The 19,797-nt window shown below is 38.0% G+C and overlaps 2 protein-coding genes across 9 annotated transcripts in view; one reads left to right on the forward strand and one right to left on the reverse strand.

Annotated features, from left to right (window-relative positions):
* Positions 1-48: 48 nt before the first annotated feature.
* GFM2 (G elongation factor mitochondrial 2) lies at positions 49-19,734 on the forward strand. Of its 8 annotated transcripts, none has more exons than XM_026057345.1 (21): positions 49-283; positions 826-915; positions 1,463-1,550; positions 3,394-3,439; positions 4,433-4,530; positions 5,655-5,780; positions 6,164-6,252; positions 6,922-7,010; positions 7,259-7,319; positions 7,400-7,585; positions 10,900-10,980; positions 11,711-11,859; positions 12,402-12,542; positions 12,624-12,723; positions 13,585-13,774; positions 15,150-15,226; positions 15,732-15,870; positions 16,026-16,211; positions 17,681-17,796; positions 18,033-18,215; positions 18,757-19,734. In XM_026057345.1, exons 2-21 carry the CDS (start codon positions 841-843, stop codon positions 18,880-18,882), a joined length of 2,346 nt encoding a protein of 781 aa, XP_025913130.1. In that variant the 5' UTR covers positions 49-283; positions 826-840; the 3' UTR covers positions 18,883-19,734. The 8 variants fall into 8 exon arrangements, 6 of the variants coding, with proteins under 6 accessions (XP_025913130.1, XP_025913132.1, XP_025913133.1 ...); XM_026057347.1 differs by lacking the exon at positions 1,463-1,550 and adding an exon at positions 3,583-3,920 and having other exon boundaries at positions 50-283; XM_026057344.1 differs by lacking the exon at positions 49-283 and adding an exon at positions 333-543.
* Positions 7,701-19,797, reverse strand: part of HEXB (hexosaminidase subunit beta) — a 30,635-nt gene continuing 18,538 nt past the window's right edge. Inside the window, exon 15 of the mRNA XM_026057352.1 lies at positions 7,701-8,813. The gene's annotated coding sequence lies outside the window, so the exon portion shown is untranslated. The remainder of the gene's footprint in view (positions 8,814-19,797) is intronic.

Genomic DNA, 19,797 nt, shown 5'->3' on the forward strand with positions numbered 1-19,797 from the left:
GGCCCGGAGGCTCCGCGCGAGCGGCGCAGCGGGGCGCGGCCGCCGGCGGGCAGCGCCGGGCGGCTCCTTGCGCCGTCAGCAGCCGGCAAACCGGGGTTTGCAGGTCCCGGGCTAAGTAACCAGCGGCAGGGAGTTCCCGCAGCCGTGAAGGGCAGCTCGTGCAGCTCGGCGAGCCGTCGGAAGAGCTGAGTTTACCATCTGTAGTACGGAAAAGTGCTGCTCTTCCTTCTTTGCTCTTCAGCAAGCTTCAGCGATGACTGTGGAAAGCTGACGCTTTGACAAGGTAGAAGTGAGACACGTACAAGGTTTCTTTTTCTTGTTAAAGCCCACCATAAAATGCACGTTGTTGGACTGCATCTCTTAAGTAGCAATCAGCTAGGAATGTTTTCAACGCTTTTGCCCTTCGATGTTGTGTCACAGCAGCCTTAATGATGCTTTTGGTTTCCGTACCCAAAACACCTCCCCCCCATGCACACCTCCAAGGTTAGAAGAACTGCTTATGGTTCATTGATTTATAACCAGGACTTTAGAGCCTATTTGAGTGTGAGTATACACTGTGCTATTGATTTTTCTGCTTTACTGGTTGTAAGCTTCTTTGAGAAATATGTTAGTGCACATAGACATACAGTTATGCTGCCTTTTTAAGGTTAGTACCGTTACTTTTATGGGTCTAACACTGATTTAAATTGCAAAAACAATAGCCTGAAAAAGAATAATCTGAACAACATGAAAAACAATAAGTTTCTTGATTGTTTTATGTGGAAGTAGTGTAGTTACTTGCTTTCTGTCATAAGCATTTCATACAGCGTTAACTTATCTTGGCAGGGAACATCTTTTGACATGGGAGCCACAATGTTGAGTATTACGAGGAATTTTTCAGTGAATGTGTTGAAGTCATCAAGTTTGTGCAATGAGGTAAACTTTTTCCCAAATTTTGATACTCTGTGAACAAAAGCCATACTTAGTTTGCTCTGAATAAACTTTTTTTTTGCCTTGACTTCAAATTAAACAGGATATCTGAATAAAATATATAATCTATTTCTTGTTATGCTCAGGTTTCACATATGTCAGAGTGTGGAAACTGTATTTGTAATGTTTCTGTAAACTTTTGGTTACCTGTGACTTTGATTACTTAGCATTTTTCATTTTAAATTTATATAATTTAAACAAATACTTAGGTGTGTCAAAATACTGTAGCTGTTGACAACTTATATTGATATTGTCATAGATTTCTACTAGACTTCACAAGTATTATTGGGATTGGACTTGGTTTGAATCTTGGTGCTACTGTCTTCACGCTCCTATTTCCAAATAGGTGATAATTTGAGTTTATGTAAATACAAAACAACAGTTCTGTTCCTGCAGATTTTATTTGTATCTGCTTTTCTACAACTGGCAAAAATATATTTACAGAGTAATCATTTATAATAATAATTTTTCTCTATGATTTTTTCCTGTTAAGGATATGCATTTCTGGAAGAAAAAGATGAGAGTCATAAGAAATCTGATACAACAGAGCTGTAGTCAGAGAAACTACAGTTCCCTACCGGGTACAAGTTTTAAATTGCTTTCTTATTTTACTGAATTTAATTTATGACTTAGCAGTAGTAGCAATTGCTCTAAAAATTAGTAAGAATACTTCCTATATTGTGTTTTATTACATTCTTTTAGTCATTTTTTTGTAGAGTTTGATGTACAAAACACCAGCAAAGCAGATAAAACGTTCAGGGACTGAAAAGATGTGTTCTGTGTAGCTGCCTTTTTCTCAGTAGGCATATGATATGAAGCCTTTAGGAAATAAAAACCCACATACATAGATGGATAAGAAATCAGGTCAGCTGTCAAGTGTGCAGGAACTTCTGCCTGATTGCCTGAAGCATTAATTCGTGATCTAATAACTGATGATAGCCAGCATGTTGGACAAGGGGGAAAGACAGGAATTTCTGGTTTAAGAGAATGAAGCTTTAAGTTATCATTAGTGAATCTTCTTTGCATGGTCAGGATTAACGAGAGAGAGAGAGGAAAAAGATACCTGGAAAACAAAATTTCAATTAAAAGGGATTTTTATTGTTTTCTGAGTAGCTGCATTGCTGTTCGGTGGAAATCAGTTAATAAGATAGTGTTGGAAGTCAGGACCATTTTTTTCGCAATGATTTTGATGAAGAGGGAGACGAGAAAAAGATACTGATTATAGGTGGGTAACCAAATTCCATGTTTATGGATTCAGCACTGCGTATGTTGGTAACAGTCTTAATCTGCAACCATGCATCTGAGAAGAAGATTTCTTCTTCTAAGTTCCTAGTGGCATCATAGCCTATGTTGCTTTAGGTTACTGTTTTTATGTAGTTGTCTATGCAATGTCCCTACATGCTATATTGTTGCCCAGTTTTGCTCTGCTGAATATCTCAGTGTGTCATGTGAAGGTTCATTCCCTACACAAGAAGATATGACTTAAACAAGCAGGAAGTCTCAAAAACACTCATGACAATTGATTTAGTTTAGAAACTGGAGGAAAAAAAGCAGTATTAGTTGGAGTTTTTATTTGGAGCTTTTTCTGGTGAATTTCCAGCCTGCCACCTTGCTTCTTGTAAGATCAGCCTTTCTCACCATTGGGGTGTTAACCTGTAAGATAGCTCCGTAATGTTAGCTGTGATAAAAAGGGTGATTTGAAGATGGTGAAGGAATGTTAGTTTAAATATTGTTGAATTTTGTCTGGTATTATCAAAGATAAATTAAAACAGAAAAACGTGTTAGAAAAGTGAGCAACTTAAACAGAATTTAAATGGCTTGTTTAAGTAACTGAATTATAGACTAGTTTCATAAACATTTAGCTTGGCAATTTATTTCCCAGTTAAATAGTGTGAAAGAGAGGAAATGTCTTTCAATAAAATATAAATTTAAAACTCTTACACCCCTTAACCTAAATCAGTTTACATCTTCTTCCCAAGAAACATGTGGTCTATCCTTAGTGTTTAAAGGAGAAATGACTTTTGAAATTTGTTGTTTAATACCTAGTTCAGATGCATTTCAACATCATGATTGTCTTGAACTATGGCATGTATTTGGTATCACTTTTGCAGAGGAAGATATGACTGTGCTGATAATACTTTTCTTTGTTGACTTTGGCCTACTGTTTCTAAATTACATCTCTTTGAAGAGCTTCTCTTTTCTTTTTTTTTTTCCTAAGACTTGTTGAAAATCCAGCATGCATCTCGGAAGTTTGAGGTTATAGGGATTAGGGACTGTCATGAATTGTGGCTCCATCTGAATCTTTCTTCAGACAGGCTTTCTAGTATTCTTAAATATATTTAATTGTGTTAAAATCTGTCATTTCTACATTGAGGTCAGTCTGGCAAATCTTTATTTTATCTTTGTTTTGTTCTTTTTTTCCAGGAGATGTTAAGTCTCTACGTTCTGTCATTAACCCTCATATATCCAGGTAAGTAATGCTAACTTATTTTCCATATGTAACAGACAGTGAAGGTAATTGATCTGGAAAAATGTCACGGGTTATTGCAGAGCACATTGTCTGTTCTAACTTACAGTTAGTATTTCCTTACTTCTCCCTTTCTGACATTTCAGTACAGAGCAGTTGTTAACACTGGAGTTGTCTCAGACTTGTAAAATGGGAGTCTTCGTTTACATCATCAGAACCAGAATCGCTCTCTTAGAGAGAAGACCAAAATCCACGGCAGTCACTGGGAGCTGAGTGCGGGGGGGAGGAAACGTCTTGGCAACCGGAGCATCGTGATGGGCAAAGCTGTAGTACTTGTTCCTGGGAGAGCTCGGCCTTGTTAGATGAGGGCCTGAACATCGCGGGCAAGGTGGTTAGGGGCTGAGCTGTCAGAGCAAAGGTGGGGGGATGAAGTTCCCTTGGAAGACCGCCTCTATCCTATAAGCTACTTAGGCTAGGATTAATGGTGAGTGTGGGGGCTGATCACGGGGCCTTTGCCGATGATGTGCAGAGCCAGTAAAGCAACGTTGGGAGCCTCTCGGCGAGGCACTTGGGAAAATGAGACTGAGCTGAACAGAATCAGGGACAGCTCTGTGGGGGCTCGGGTGCTAGGTTTGGGGTGCGAAAGGGGGTGTGCACAATAGCTTGTTTCAGTCATCGCTGAGACAGAACAGAGTCTGGAGGGGCCATTTCTGTGTATGGAGAGGGCAGCTGGGTGCAGAATGAGACCAGTCTACTACAGAAGTGAAGTATGGAAGCTTCTTCCAGAAGTCTGAGTATTACCAATTTAGAGAAAATCCACCATCTCAATACTATTATACTTCAGTATCAGAACATAAACTATATCGGTTATGCACCAGAGGAAAAATCTTACTCATCTGATGTGCTATACTCAGTGAATATGAATGGTTTATTCAGATAACAACACCACTGAATGAAAAGTTACCACAGTAAAGGAAATGTTTTTGCTTTATGCAGAATCCGTAACATTGGCATCATGGCCCACATTGATGCAGGGAAAACCACAACAACAGAGAGAATGCTGTATTATTCTGGATACATAAGAACACTTGGAGGTTAGAACTACTTTTTGTCTTCCAGTAGCTTTGAGAGATTTAACTGTAATATACAATAATACACAATGTAGTTAGAGGCAACTGTTTGAAACAACTGGCTTCTATGCAAAATATTCTAAGTTGTGCTGCACTATAATGAAAGTATAAGGCACTTTCCACTGAACTCTAAGGCAGTTGTACCTTGAGAGACAACAGATTAATTGTTTTTGTTGAATTTTAATGCATTATGATTTGTTTAACTCTTAGTTAGAGGTTCTCCTGCTTTTATGTATTGTTTATTGGCTATTCTGACAAAACTGTTTCTCCTGTTTCCTTTGAAATGTAAAAAAACCAGATTAACAGAAAGTGACCATTTTTTTTGAAAGCTGTAACAGAGGGAAGAATTCCTTGCTAAAACAACTCTCACAGATCTTTGTAAACCCCATCAGAAGGAGTGAGACTGAGGTGGACTGTAGCATTTAATTATTGTCATGGGGAAAATGATAGAATTTAGTTCCTCTGCAATCTCTCCAGCCCTTGAAAGAGTTCAGTATCAGGACAGACCCAAGATTGAAAGGGTCACAGCAGTCTCCATTTCTGCTACCTTTTGACTTTATAAGTTGAACTCCTTGTTCTTTACCGAATATGGGAATGTTAGAAGACATTGGGCCTGTGGAGTGGTTGAACTTGGTGGCCTACTCGTTTGGAAATGTGGGACTGCTTCTCTTTTTATTCAGGGGGAAAAAAGACTCTTACTTAACTTTAGTTTTAATTTAACTTAATTAACTTTTAATTATTAACTTTGAACGTGTCAGATTCCATACAATAAGTGCAGCTAGATTTTTTTTTTAGCAGTATAGGTTATTCAGAATTTTGGGTTTTGTTTTAAGTTTCTCACAGTGTTACTTTAATTGAAAAGAACAAAAAGGTTGTTGGAAGTGCTTGTCTTTGTTTATGGAGCATTTCTTTTCAAGAAATGGAGTCTAGATAAATTACCTGATACTGTCTTTCTCTGAGTAAGTGATAGTTTTCATAGCTTGTACATATACAAAAGGGACAGTATTTCCAAATCTCCTCCACCATCTTTATTCTAAGACAACTTCATCTTTTGAATTGTTTATTTACTCAACTGTTTTTATTCACAGATGTTGATGATGGGGATACAGTGACAGATTTCATGGTACAAGAGCGGGAACGTGGTATTACCATTCAGTCTGCTGCTGTTACTTTTGACTGGAAAGACTATAGAATCAATCTGGTTGACACCCCAGGTACTGCATTTTAGGAGTACTGTCGTTACTAGGAGAGAGTAGATGAGGTGGGGTGTCATAGAACATAAGTCTTGGTTTTAAAATATGGTGTGATGTTTAACTGGTTGAATTGCTGCAGTAAATAAGCCTATACCAAGCTCTGTTCACCTTTGACTACTTGTTTGCTGGTGCCTAAAGCAAGCTTGTTTCTCAGATATTTCCACACTAAATTGCTTTCAGTTCTGGGATTGCAATGTAACTGTCCTGTGTGTTTCAATGACTGCTGAGTGTATTTCTCTGAAAGCGAAGACAGAGGGCTTTTTCGCATGGTAAAAAAAAATATAATGACCTGTTGATGTTGCCTGTTTGAATTATGACAGTGCAAAATGAAAATTGTTTTTCAGGTCACGTGGACTTTACAGTGGAAGTTGAGCGTTGCTTGAGAGTCCTGGATGGAGCAGTAGCTGTGTTTGATGCTTCAGCTGGTGTTGAGGTAAAAATGACTGGTAGAATTTCTTACGTCTAATGACTTAAAAAAGACTGAAATAACAATGATATAGAGAGGTTGCTCTGCGTTACCTCTGTTCATGCTTTAAGCAACATTTGCCTGAGCTCAGAAGCTGAGCGTTTAATTTTGTCATGTGGGATACAGAAATTTCCATGGTAATAAGGGGCAAATAAGTGGTGTTCCCATTAAGGTTCCCCCCAGGAGCTGGGGGTGCATGCGAGGGGGTTGGTTTTTTTCTGTTCCCCACCCCCCCCCAAATTTAGATTGAGATGAATACTTCTGGCTAGCTCCACCAGTGGAAAGAAATGAAATCTGTTCACTTCTTATTATCAGATTTCATGTAGAAAATGAATCATTTGCAGCCAGAATTTTGCCCTCCTCACTGGTGTGTGTTTAATACATCCTTTGGGACATCTTGCAGAAGATGTGGAGGCAGGCTGGAATTTGAGTTTGTAACATGAGATGCTCAAGTAGTTCTGGAGAAAAGTTACATGTTTTGAAAGCACAATGTTTCACAGCATGTCCTTTGCTGTATAGAAAGGATGAGAGAACTGTTGATTGGTGTTAGTTGCATTGTTTAACAAGAAACATGATATCTCATATTAGGGAGTCTGTGGTCCAACTGTCAGCAGTAATGTTTTTCTTTTGCTTTAGGCCCAAACTCTGACAGTGTGGAGACAAGCAGACAAGCATCAGATACCGCGAATTTGCTTTTTAAACAAGATGGACAAAAATGGGGCAAGGTATTACTTTAATCATTGTTAAAGACCTGGTAAGAGAATGTGTCTAATCAAATTAAGGTATGTTCTGTTAAGCAGAAAGGGAGCAAATTATATTAATACTTAGTATGCATATCTTTATGATGATTATACAGATGCTTTTTTTTTTTTGTATTTGTGGGAGTAATTTTTGCCATGAATAGGAATGGTAAATCTAGTTGACTGTATCATTACATTTTGGGTAACTTTTAAAATCTGTTGTTTTAATACAGTTTTACATATGCTGTTGAGAGCATCAAACAAAAGTTGAAGACAAAACCTTTGCTTTTACAGGTAAGCTTAGAAATTATATGCTTATCTGCTTTTCTTTCTTAATATTTTGTAGTTGTCTAAAATTTCTGTTCTATTTGCAGTTACCCATAGGGGAAGCAAAGAACTTCAGAGGACTGGTTGATGTTGTGACTAAGGAACGAATTGTCTGGAAATCTACTTCTGGTTTGGATGATGGAAAAATTTTTGAGCAAAAGCCACTGCTGGAGGCTGATGATCCCAGCTTGTTCCAAGAAGTCCAGGATGCCAGAAATACCTTAATAGAACAAGTAAAGTTCTAAAGTAAATATATTATGTATTTATTATTTAAATTGCAGGAAAAACAGGCTGGAAGGGACCTCTGGAAGTGTCTAGTCCAGTGTCCTGCTCAAAGCAGGTCTAATTTTAGAGTTAGACCATGTTGCTCAGGGCCTTGTCCAGTCAAGTTTTCAAAGTCTCCAAGGACAGAGATTCCAAAACCTCTCTAGGCAGCAAGTCCAAATGCTTGACCACCCTTGTGGTGAAGCATTATTTCCAACCGGATTTTCCCGTGTTGTAGTCTGTGACAGTGCCTCTTGTCATTCACTTGTGCTACTCTGAAAAGAATCTGGCTCTATTTTTTCTGAAACAGGTCCACCACCACCTCTATAGATATTAGAAGACAACACTTATATCCTCCCTTAGCCTTCTCTTCTCCAGGTTGGACAAACCCATCCCTCTTGGCCTCCGGCTGAGCTCTGGCCTACTCACCGCCTTAGTGGCTTTCCACTGTCTAGTCTCTTTTATATCTCTTTCCACAGTTTGTCTCTCTCTGGTGCTGGGGAACCTAAAACCAAACTCAGTGTTTTACTCTACTCACGAGTGCTGAGTAGAGGGCATTAATCATTTCCCTCATCTGCAGGCTATGCTCTTGCTAATACAGCCCAGTATGCAGTTAGCTTTCAGCACTGCAAGCAAAGTGCACTTGTCCACCAGACCCTCTGGTCATCTTCTGCAGAGCTGTTTCCTAGCCAGTTGATCCCCAGTCTGTACTAATGCATGGATTTGTTCTCTCCCAGGTACAAGATTCTGTATTTGTCGTTGTTGAACTAGTTTCACATTTTATTCACTTACTTTCCATTTGTCAAAGACACTTAATGCGCATTATAAACCGTAATGCATGATGGCAAAACTCACTGTTTTATGCAGCGTTGGACTCCCTGGCTGCACAATACATGTGTAAAATAGGAAATGCTCCCCACTTTATAAATAGCAAACTGAAGAATACAAACAGACACTAAATTTAGCGTTCATTTGGCTAACATGGCATCTTGTACGGTCTTAGATGCCAGAACATACTTGAGACATTCACATGAGCTCTGGCAGATCTGGCCCAGGAACTACAGGATGTCCTTGCCTTTCTGGAGTGGCAGCTAGGAGCGGGGTGGAATGCCCCAGACCATTTAAAATGGCACTAAATGCTGTGTTACAGGCAGCTGAATGCCATTGAAAACCTTGTTCCGGCTTCATCCAAAAAATCTGTGGGAGAGATGAGAATATAACAATGTAAATATTTCTTTCACATAGATTGTCATACTGTGAAGCTAAGAAAGTGTAACAGAAACCTGATCTAAAACTAGAGTCCTAATGAAATTTGCACAGTTAAGACAGTTTAGAAGGAGTGAAGAAGGAAAGAACAATAGAGAGAAAGAATAAATTGCCTGTCTAGAGTGTTTTTCTTCTATTCTCAGCTTGCATTTTAAGGTCTTGCACTACTTTGACTAATTTATATAACAATATTGCAAGAGTTAGTTTTACTTGAGTGGTTTTAAGCAAATTTCCTCTCCAAGTAAAGAATGCAAAAAAAATCCTTTTTTCTTTTATGTTACTTGTAAGAATAAGAGTGTAATAGAGTTTATATTTGAATATTTTACTTTTATAAGTAAAAATATGTGGAGTTTTAAAATTACGTGAATGACACAGAAGTGCATAAACAGATGATACTGGGCTTCCAGTTTGCTTTGAAACATCAAAGTTGAAGAAATCTGCTTTATATTCCTCAGAGTTCAGAAAAACATGCACACAATCTGTTTTTCAAAATTTCCAGGCTTTAAATGGGGATGGTATTACTCAGCCTCTTCTGTAAAGAAATTTGTTGTCAGGTAGAAAGCTACATAAGAACAGCATGTTTTTCTTCAGTTTGTGGTCTGTTCCTGAAGCAGGAAGGGATGGCCCAGTAGTGTGATAACTGAGATAACTTGTATTTCTAAAATATCTTTCTGCTGTATTTCCTGTCCTGTTAAGACTTTTTTTTTTTGGGGGGGGGGGGAGGCAGAAATACTGTAAAATTCAGTAGCTTGAATAGCAGTCATTTTGTGCATTTCCTTTTCATTTAACTAAAGGAATGCTTTCCTTTATCTTTCATATTTTAACTGTTAGCTTAATAAGACTTCTAACTGCTTATCAATAATTAATTTTGTTATTTGGTCAATTGCTGCCTCAGCCGCTAGAGGGAGCCGAGTGCCTCACTGCACTTGGTGTGTAGTGGGTCTGTAATGATGCAGGGTATATGTGAGGCCAGGTTTAGAGAGCAGTACATTTTGTTTATTAAACCAGTTGGTGCAGTTGGAAAGCACAGCTGAGCTCTTCCACCTACAGTCCTTTGACATGAAGAAGGTTAAACGCCATGAAAGCTTGTCTGTTTTTTCAGCTGTTTCGGTCACAGAATCACAGAATCGCTGAGGTTGGAAGGGACCTCTGGAGATCATCTAGTCCAACCCCCCTGCTCAAGCAGGGTCACCTAGAGCACGTTGCACAGGATCGCGTCCAGGAGGGTTTTGAATATCTCCAGAGAAGGAGACTGAATATCTCTAGAGAAGGAGTTGGTCTATTTACTTCTTGCTTCAAACTTTACTTTGTTTGTAGATTTGAAATACATTCAAAGTCAAACTTTTCATCGCTGTCACTGTCTTGCTGCAGGATTTTTCAGTTTCAGGGGAGATGCACAAGCATGATGTCTCCCACTGATGTTTTTGCCTGATAGCAACTTTATGGAGCAACTTTTTGGGGTTTTTTCTCCCTGTCCTTCCTTTAAACCTTCATTTGCATGATTTTCTGTGTAAAACTGATTCCCTAAAGACTCTGCCTTTTTTTTTTTCTTCTTTTTTTCTTCATTTTGCAGAAATACTCTAAAAGCCTTAAAACCCTAAGAAGCACTGCAAAAGCATGTCCTAGTTGGCATTTGTTGTCAAGTAGAATGTGATTAAATTTGATATATTTTTTTTTATTTAACACACTTTTCTTTGCTTGCAATAAAGTGAGTGGAAGAATGGTAAAATAATTTTGCTATTAAAAGTAACAAATTCCTTAATGTAAAGGAATACTTAATTTTTTTGAAGTAAGGCTAATGACATTTCTGAGACTGCAAAAAGGAATTATAATAGTTGGGTTGAAATTTGAGGTATGGAGTGTATCATCAGTATTTCTTGGTTTGAGTTTATGATCTCTGATATCTTTAAAGGCTTCATTCCTGCTCCACTTAGTTAATTCCTAAATAACTAAGATTGGTGACTTATTTGTGAAGCTGCTATATGCTAAATAATAAAGCAGAAATATTCTCTTGAAGGTTGCAGATCTGGATGATGAATTTGCTGAACTGGTTCTAGGAGAATATAGTGAAAATTTTGACTTACTACCAGCTGATAAGGTAAATTTTACCTTTAATTAGAAATATTTTTACTAGCTGTCATTCTGAGGAGCAGAGTTGTTTTTTCCTTTGACAAATACTGATTTTGATTTTGCAAATATACATTTTTTTTTTTCATTCAATAAAAAGTGTCACACCAGCTTTTGTGGTGATTTTAAAGTACTGTGAACTTAGGAGAAAGTATATTCAAGCTTAATATGAACTTTATCTGATAATACAGTAACTATGATTCTTAAATATGCTGGGCAAAGCTCTAAAAGTAGGGTGCATTTATTATGGATGTTTTTATTGAAAGTTAGGCTGCCAAAAGAGAGTTTCAGGAAGGGTGAATGGAATTTCCAGGTGGTGTCAGGCCAATTTGTGTTTGAGCTATTGATTCTCACTAACAAACATAACATCTGTCTCCCTATGAATTGGTGGGTTCTTCAGACGTTGCATATTGAAAATGGTGAGGTAAAACTTTCTGAATAAAAAGGAACGATAAAGAAAGAATAAGAACAGTTACAGGTCTGCATGAAATGTATAGAAATCTTAAAAGTGGTTTCTCATGTTTTAGCATCTAAGCGTGTGGGTTTATGGTTCATCCAGAGCCCTTTAAAGGCAATGAAAGGAGTTTGGTTGAGCGATTGTTGCATTTGAATCATAGTTCTTAACTTTCTTGGGATCTGTATTGCTAAATAAATATGGGACTATACAGCAAGCGTAATCTGAAAATAATTATTTTCTGCAGTTACAGTCTGCTATACGTAGAGTCACGCTAGCTCAGAAAGCAGTGCCTGTTCTCTGTGGCAGCGCATTGAAGAATAAAGGAGTGCAGCCGTTACTGGATGCTATTACTGCATACTTGCCCGCACCTAATGAGCGTTCATATGAGTTTCTGTAAGTATAGGGAGAAAAGGCGGGGGGGAACAGAAGTGTCAGGAAAAAGGAGAAACAAGTAGGAAAGGGTAGAAGGAGAAAATTAAAAAATTTCTTTAAACAAAAAATTAATATCTTTAAAAAGATTTACTAATTTGGGGTATTAAATAGCAGTTAAGATATGTAGAATAAAACTATACTTGAGTCCTGAGCCTGTTTTGGCCAGTGCTACTGAAATTGTCTGCATTTATCTCCAGCTGCCAAACTTGCAGTTTAGAGTTTTAAAGTCTTTTCAGTTTTTAATCTCAGGGCACAAGTTGGGGTCTAGGGATCATCTCTAGTACTGACTGAATCACATCACATCTTATTATGTATCTCTTCTTCTGTAGCTGGAACTGCTTAGATTAATATTTTTGTATAAATTATGTTTTTAAAAAAATCTCCTTTTATAAACAATACAACTAAGAAACATATAGCATCCTAAAAAAGTGGAAATTTAGGTAAATCTGGGTTTGAAGTGGGCTAATCTTACTAGTTTGCTTTGTTGTGTTTTTATTTTGCAGAAAGTGGTACAATGATGACCTCTGTGCCCTAGCATTTAAAGTTCTCCATGATAAATGTCGTGGGCCACTAGTTTTCATTCGCATTTATTCAGGTTCAGTGAAACCTCAATCAGCTGTATATAATATTAACAGAAGTTGCACGTGAGTAGGAGTGAGGTACAGTTTATTGTAGTATTGGAATGTCTATTAAAGTAATGAGTAATTCAAGAATTTCATTTGCAGGGAGAGAATGAGCCGGCTGCTCCTGCCTTTTGCTGATCAGCAAATTGAAATACCATCACTAATGGCTGGCAACATTGCCCTTACTGTCGGGTTAAAACAGGTAAAGGAAAAAATTGATCCTAAAAGGAATCACAGGCTGTTGTTGGGGTTGGAAGGGACCTCTGGAGATCCTCTGGTCCAGTCTCACTGCTGAAGCAAGGTCAGCTAGAGCAGGTTGCTCAGGACCATGAAGCTTGTTTCAGTACTGTACTTTCCACTTCTATGATACTGTGTCTCAAATATGGGATGCTTTTTTGTGTTGATTGTTCCCATGCATGTAAACTTTATTTGGAGTACATATACTCTTCCTAAAATGAAAAATTACAATGCACAAGTGTCAGGAATTTACCTGGGGAGATGCGGTGCTGTTTAGGTGGGAAGGGCTGAAATTTGAAACAATTTTAGTAGGGTTCTGATCTTCTGTTTATATTGTAACTCTTACAATACCAATGCAATATAATGCCACGAAGAGACCTCAAATGGCATGGAGAGTGACGCTGTAAGTTACTTACTCAAAACCAACAGTAAATATGTTCCACTTTCATGGTTCTGTTGGATAGTTTACTAATCCTGTGTTTTAGTGTTTGAACAGAATAGATCTCATTTGCATAGTTTTTTCTTAAATGTAACCAATTTTGGCATGCATAAGCAAATTTTCCTTTGCCAATACTGGCCTTTTGTAGCTTTATATCTTGAGCGATAAGATGGATTTAAAATGTGGTGAGCTTGATGAAGAAAAAGTCTAAAGTTGAGCAAAATTTTTCCTCCTCTTCCAAATCATTTTAATTATTCAAAGAGAGAAGTTAAAGCACTTATTTATGAATACGTGGAGTTTAGCACAACTGGTATTGAGAAGAAGAAAGATCAGTTGCTTTTTTTCCCCCTTCCTCTCTCCTTTGGGTCACGGGGGGTTGACGTATAGAGTGCCACTGGAGATACCATAGTGTCATCGAAGGCCTCAGCTGTAGCAGCAGCGCGCCGAGCTGGAAGGGATGCTGGTGGAGAGCGGAGGCGTACCAGTGAAGTAGAGAGCCTCCTGCTGGCAGGTGTTGAAATCCCCGAGCCAGTCTTCTTTTGTACAATTGAACCACCTTCAATGGCCAAACAACAAGGTATGGCATGCTTATAGACTTGGAATTATGCTACACCCTGATCCAGGCATACCTGGTTGATATCCATGAGCTGTACAAATTTATCTGTTGGTGATCTAAAAAGGCTCTTATTGGTGTTCTGCACAGATATGATATATTTCAGATGGTGATTGTCAGTATCCTTTGCTGTTACTTCTTTAACGATTTTTCTGTCTGGAAGAGTACTAGTTCTTCACTTTGAAAGGAGAGATGGAGGCAGTTCACTCGTTTCCCTTCCTTCATTCTTACTGTCGTGCTTAGCTTTGCTGCAGTCAAGCTAGTGTGCTGTGCATTCTGCCTCTGAGTACAGCTAGCCTTAAAATGTAGGTGCTTGCTTCAGTCAGCACTTGCAGTTTTCCTCTGTGGCATTTATAAACGTTTCCTGCAGATCCGTATTCAGTGAGCATTCACCCATGCAGCGTGACCTCCGGTCTTGCTGCCTTTCCCAAAGAAACTGTATCAGAGAGCCTGGTAGTTTGACTCTCTGGAAGTACGCACTTTGCACTCCCTATCTTCATTGCAACAAAGCTGAGCGTGGTTGAATGCTGGGACTTCTGTGAGGAGAGGATGGACAAATACCGGTATGGGATGATGGAATGAGCAAGGGAGAATGTGGTTTCGGAGCTATGTGCCTGCAGACTGAGCCATTGGATTGTGGGTGTTTTTTTCAAAGGCTGCAAGGTGAATAAATGCAGTTTTCGTTGTGAGTTCATTGTGCTGTAGCTGCTTTTCTATAGCTGTTTCCCTCAGTAGTTAAGTAAGATGATGGGGAATCAGAAGAATTGACTTGCTTTTGAACTCTTTTCTTGTTGTTACTGAATTCATCTTGAAATCTTCATGCAAATCAGTTAAGAGCTAGTTTAAAATTTTTATTACCTGTAAAAAGGGAGCAGTATTTTTCGCTCACTCGATAAAGGGCTTAAAGGTTCTGTTTAGCCTTTATACAAGTGCAGAATATCACTCAGAAAATGCTATTGTTAACAATGAAATTTAATTTTTTTTTCAGTAAGTCATTTTTTTAAGTGGGACAGTCGCAGTCGTCATTTTAGTTAAAAAGCTCTTTTCTCTAAAAGTTGCACAGACGGTTTTAAGCTTTTGCTTGATGTCACTAAATTTTGCTGTTAAAGAAGACAAATCAGTCATAGAAGTGTTCTGTAGCCTACAGTTAATTTACTGGAGAGAATGAGAAGTTGAAAGTTGCTTGTAATTAGAGTTGATTTTTGTCTGCCAGAATCTGTTTCCTTAGGGTCCTATTCCTTCTGAAAATAAAATTTGACTGTGTGAGGAATGTGATGTTTAGGCATTGTGATTCTCACATTACTGAAGTCTTGTTATGGTGTTTGGTATTTATGTATAGACTTGGATAATGCACTGAACTGCCTTCAACGTGAAGATCCAAGTTTAAAAGTGAAGCAAGATCCTGACACAGGACAAGTAAGATAAATCTTCCATTGCTTACCTTATAATCAAACTTCATTTTAGGACTGTTAAGATCACCCTTCAGTTGGTTCATTTACATGTTGAGATTTTTTTGAATTAAAAGGGGTCTAAAAATGTACAAAGTTCTGTGCATCAGAGCAAACTAAAAAGATGCCTTGTGCACTTATGCAGAGCATAAGATAATCTCCTGTATTCTGCAGAGTATGTTTTTGACAGTCCTTTTTGAATTTAGAAAAATTTGAAATATGTAATACTGAAACTAGTACAATATGTTCTTTTCTATAGTGGGCATAGTAGCAATAATTACCATTCCCCCCCCCCCCAAATGGTGTTTTAAGTCAGGAGATCTAAAGCAGACCTGTTTTCTTACCTCTGGGCTCCTTAGAATTTTGAAATATTTTTTAGAGGCTAAGAAACGCATATAAGTAGAGTCCTTGCTTAACCACTCTGTATTAAAACCTGAGTTTTGTATGATGTCCCCCCCCTCTCTTCTAACTAGACCATTCTGTGTGGCATGGGAGAACTACACATAGAGATTATTCATGACCGAATCAAACGTGAATATGGAATTGAGACTTATTTGGGACCTCTTCAAATAGCATACAGAGAAACCATCCTAAATGCTGCCCAAGCTACAGGTAGAATGAGTGAATATAAGGAACATTTTGTTTCTGGTTTTGTAGCTTGTTCTATTAGAAATAATCTTTAATTATCTTAATTACTTTGAGTAACTTTCAGATTGTTTGGTGCAATAGCTTTTTTTCAAAATTCTTGCTTCATTTTTTTTCTGTAGATACATTGGACAAAACAGTAGGAGATAAACGGCACTTTGTAACTGCAGAGCTAGAGGTGAGGCCGAGGTCAGGGGAGAGAGTAACAACAACACCAGTCATAGAGTATGCTGAAAATGTCATTGAGCTGCTTCCCAAAGAACTTCAAGGAGCAATAGAAAATGGAATCGCTAATTCATGCATTCAAGGTAAAGGAACTGTTGTGACAGCTATGTTTTTCTAACTTCTATGTAAGAAGTAATTTAATAGATTTCTTGGAGGAAAGATTCCTTGGTAGCTTGAAAAGTAAAAGACATTAACATTACAGATGCGAAGAAAAAAATACAGAATTTCCTTAGCTAAGAAAATTGCTGAACACCACTTTTCCCATGCCAGGAATGGAAGTCAGCATGCTTTCAGTTTTAAGCTTGATTTATTCTAAGTAACTCAACAACAAGCTTGGTTTTACTGTTTCTTGTTTTTGTTGTGTTTTTTTTGTTTCCATCTGGTATAACAGGTAAGACCTTTACTTGGTGACATCGTGTAAACCACAGTGATGTGATGGAACTGCCTTAGGAGGCCAAACATGTAAATACCACACTTCTATTAGTGACTGATGGTTTTTCTGATTTTCAATTTTGTTAAATCAGTGAAAGTATATAATAAAAAGCTTTGCCTAATTGCAAAGTATAGGCTCTCTATAGGACTAAACTGTCCTTTTCTTTTGGTTCAAAATAGGATATATTTATTAACTTGTGGTCAAATAACTTACAGTAAAACTGAGACAGTGGATTAAATAATAAATGAGAATTATTCTAGAAGCAGCATGTCCCGTGTCTTCTATGTTGCTTTGTTCAGTTGCAAAGCATCTCTCATCTCTAGCTGTGGAATGAGTCTTGATTCTGGTCCTCAAAGCTTGCCTGTGTGCTTTCTTCACAGTCCCTGAAGACCATTCAGAACTGTGCTGTCTCAGGCCTAAAATCCAACCCTCTAAGGGCGGTTAAAAAGAGATGATCTGGCCATGTTGTTTGTATGAAGAAAGCTGTGTGTTTTAATTTTCTGAGATCTTGTTCCAGCCTCCCATCCAGTCTCACCGAGTTCTTGGTCTGGTTGAGAATCCTGGAGCAGGGAGGTAACCTAGCAGGTTACCAGGGAGGCAGTTCATCCCTCCTAGAGCTGGGTCAACCCTGCACTTTGGGCAGTGGGTTAATATCTGCCCTTTGCTGGGATCACATTCTCTTGACAAGGAAAATGCAGAAGACATTCTGGCTACAGGTTAAACAAAAGTTTTCACAACTTCTTCGAACAAATTAAATGTTCTTGTTTCAGTAGATGTCTTAGATAGGTATTATAATGTAAAATTATTTCTTTATAAGATTAATTTTTAGGAACAGGGTTAAGAATGAATGAATTCAGGAACTTTGGTTCTGAACATTGTTAGCTGTGTTTTTGAAAGTAAGAAAGTATGACTCTGCATTCCTTTGTCTCTTGTGGCAAAGCTAGATAATGATAAAATTATAGAAGTAAGGAATGAGACAAGTGGTCATGCCCTTGTGGAGAGGGAGGGCAAAGGAGAAGGTAAAGAAGAAAGAAGCTACAAATTAATTCTGAAACTGTTTTTTTTTTAATGTCTTCATATTATGAAAAACAAATACTTTTTTTTTTTTCCTTTCCCTAGGACCTTTGCTAGGCTTCCCAGTTCAGGATATAGAAGTGACAGTGCAATCACTGACGGTGCATCCTGACACCTCCCATACGATGATATCAGCCTGTGTCTCCCGTTGTATGCAAAAGGTACAACGAAACTATAGACTCTTTTACAACACAGGAGCATGATGTACTGTTTGAAAAATGTGTGTATCAGTATCTGGTAATTGTTCTTCTGGGAAAGCGTAACGCTCTCGCTGGGGACTGCATAGTTTTTGGAAGCAGAGAATTTGAGGAGTGTTACCTTAAGTATGTAAGCATTTCCTATGTGAATTTGTTCCTAAAAAGGAATCAGCATAACTCTTTCCCTTCCTTTCATGCAGGCTTTGAAAAAAGCCAGCATACAAATACTGGAGCCCCTGATGAACCTAGAAATCACAGTGAGTGAAGATCATCTCAGTGCGGCACTTGCTGACCTTGCACAGCGGAGAGGCAGTATTCAGGAAATTCAGAGTCGTCAAGATAACAGAGTTGTAGTTGCTGCTGTTCCTCTAGCAGAAACAATGGTATGTGGTTATCTTAATAGTAAATGGCAAAAAAAAAGGTAAAAAATGGTAGATCTGCCCTTTTTTATGCTTAAAAATAATTAGGCTTTGATGCGCCTTTCCTGTTGTTATGTATGAGTAAGTTTAGAATAGATATTTTAAATTATATTTTAATTGCATTGAAGGTCTGAAGCAAGCTATCCAGAGGGTGCAGGGAGTTAAGGGCTACTTGATTACTACACTTACGAATGTAGTAGTATTTTGTGCCTAATTCAGGTTGCTAAACTAGCATGTTTTCAATTGTACAGTAAGTCAGAGAAATAGTAAAAACTAGTTTTACAGAGAACTAGTTAAAAAGAAGATAATTTATTAAATTAATTAGTTTACTGTTGGGTGTTATTGCACTTGTAATACAATAATATTAAAAAATTAACTTATTGGAATGTTGCACTGTACTTACTCTGTCAGACCTAAACAGCTTTTTGTGCTAATTAATCTTTCCCGTATCCTAAATTGACTGACATTAGTATCTTTCTTTATACGTGTTCTGTATTTTGTCCAGGGCTACTCAACAGTTCTGCGTTCTCTAACATCTGGCTCAGCAACCTTCACTTTGGAGCTAGCCAGTTATCAAGCCCTGAACAGTCATGAGCAAAGCGCACTTCTTCAGAGGAGGGGGTTGGTATGATCACTTTACTCTCTACAAGAAAAAAGTTATGTTCTATCCTCCCTATTAAATATTTTCAGAAGATTGTTTAGATGCACCAGTATGTTCTTCTGTGACCACCTGGTTATGGTAAATGAGAGATTAACAGCTACAGGAGCAGACTGTGCTTTTGACTTTCCAAGGGAATGTTCCTGAGACATAGGGGAAGTGTGAGTGATCTCGGTCGGACACAGCTGTCTAATGCAAAGCAGTTGAACCAGAGATGCAACCACAATTTGCTGCTTTGATAGTTCATATCTTACAGATATCTACAACGACGAGTGATGCACATACTTTTTATAGACATGAGCACTAAGTGTATATTAATGTGCCATTAAGACTGTTTCTTTACTTATTTCATCTATAGACATAAACTAACAGTTTTGCCAGTCTGTATCTGGATTTGTTTTCAGTGGAGTATGAGAATATGGTTAAGCATCTTAAACTGTAAGTATTCCCACATTGTTAGAAGACTGCTTCAAATGGAGTTTAGGACAATGCATGTAACATTCACCTGAGTTTGCTTTAGCAAATAAGTAGAGTGGATGCTTCTGCAAATTAAGTAAGATCTATTCAAGAAATGTAAGAAATGCAAAGTTCTCCCACAGCAGGAATCCCTGCCTACCACCTTGGAGTATTTTGAGGGGGGGAGGGGGAAACTTTTTTTTTAACCTTTAGCCTTTTGACCTAATGATTGATTTAAGGTGTAATGGTACAGTTCTGATCTGCGGTGTGTTACAGTTCATAAATCACTTGTAATTTGCAGTTGTATGCTTATTTAGGAAAGCAGCATATGACAAAACAATTTAAAATAAAAAGGTAGTTTGCTTTTTATATTGAAACAATATCTTTCCTTTATTTTCCCTCAAATTTATCTAATATTTGAGGAAAGTGGAA

This window comes from Apteryx rowi, unplaced genomic scaffold (genome assembly GCF_003343035.1).
Source record: "Apteryx rowi isolate R43461 unplaced genomic scaffold, aptRow1 scaffold_139, whole genome shotgun sequence".
NCBI classification, from domain to species: Eukaryota; Metazoa; Chordata; class Aves; order Apterygiformes; family Apterygidae; genus Apteryx; species Apteryx rowi.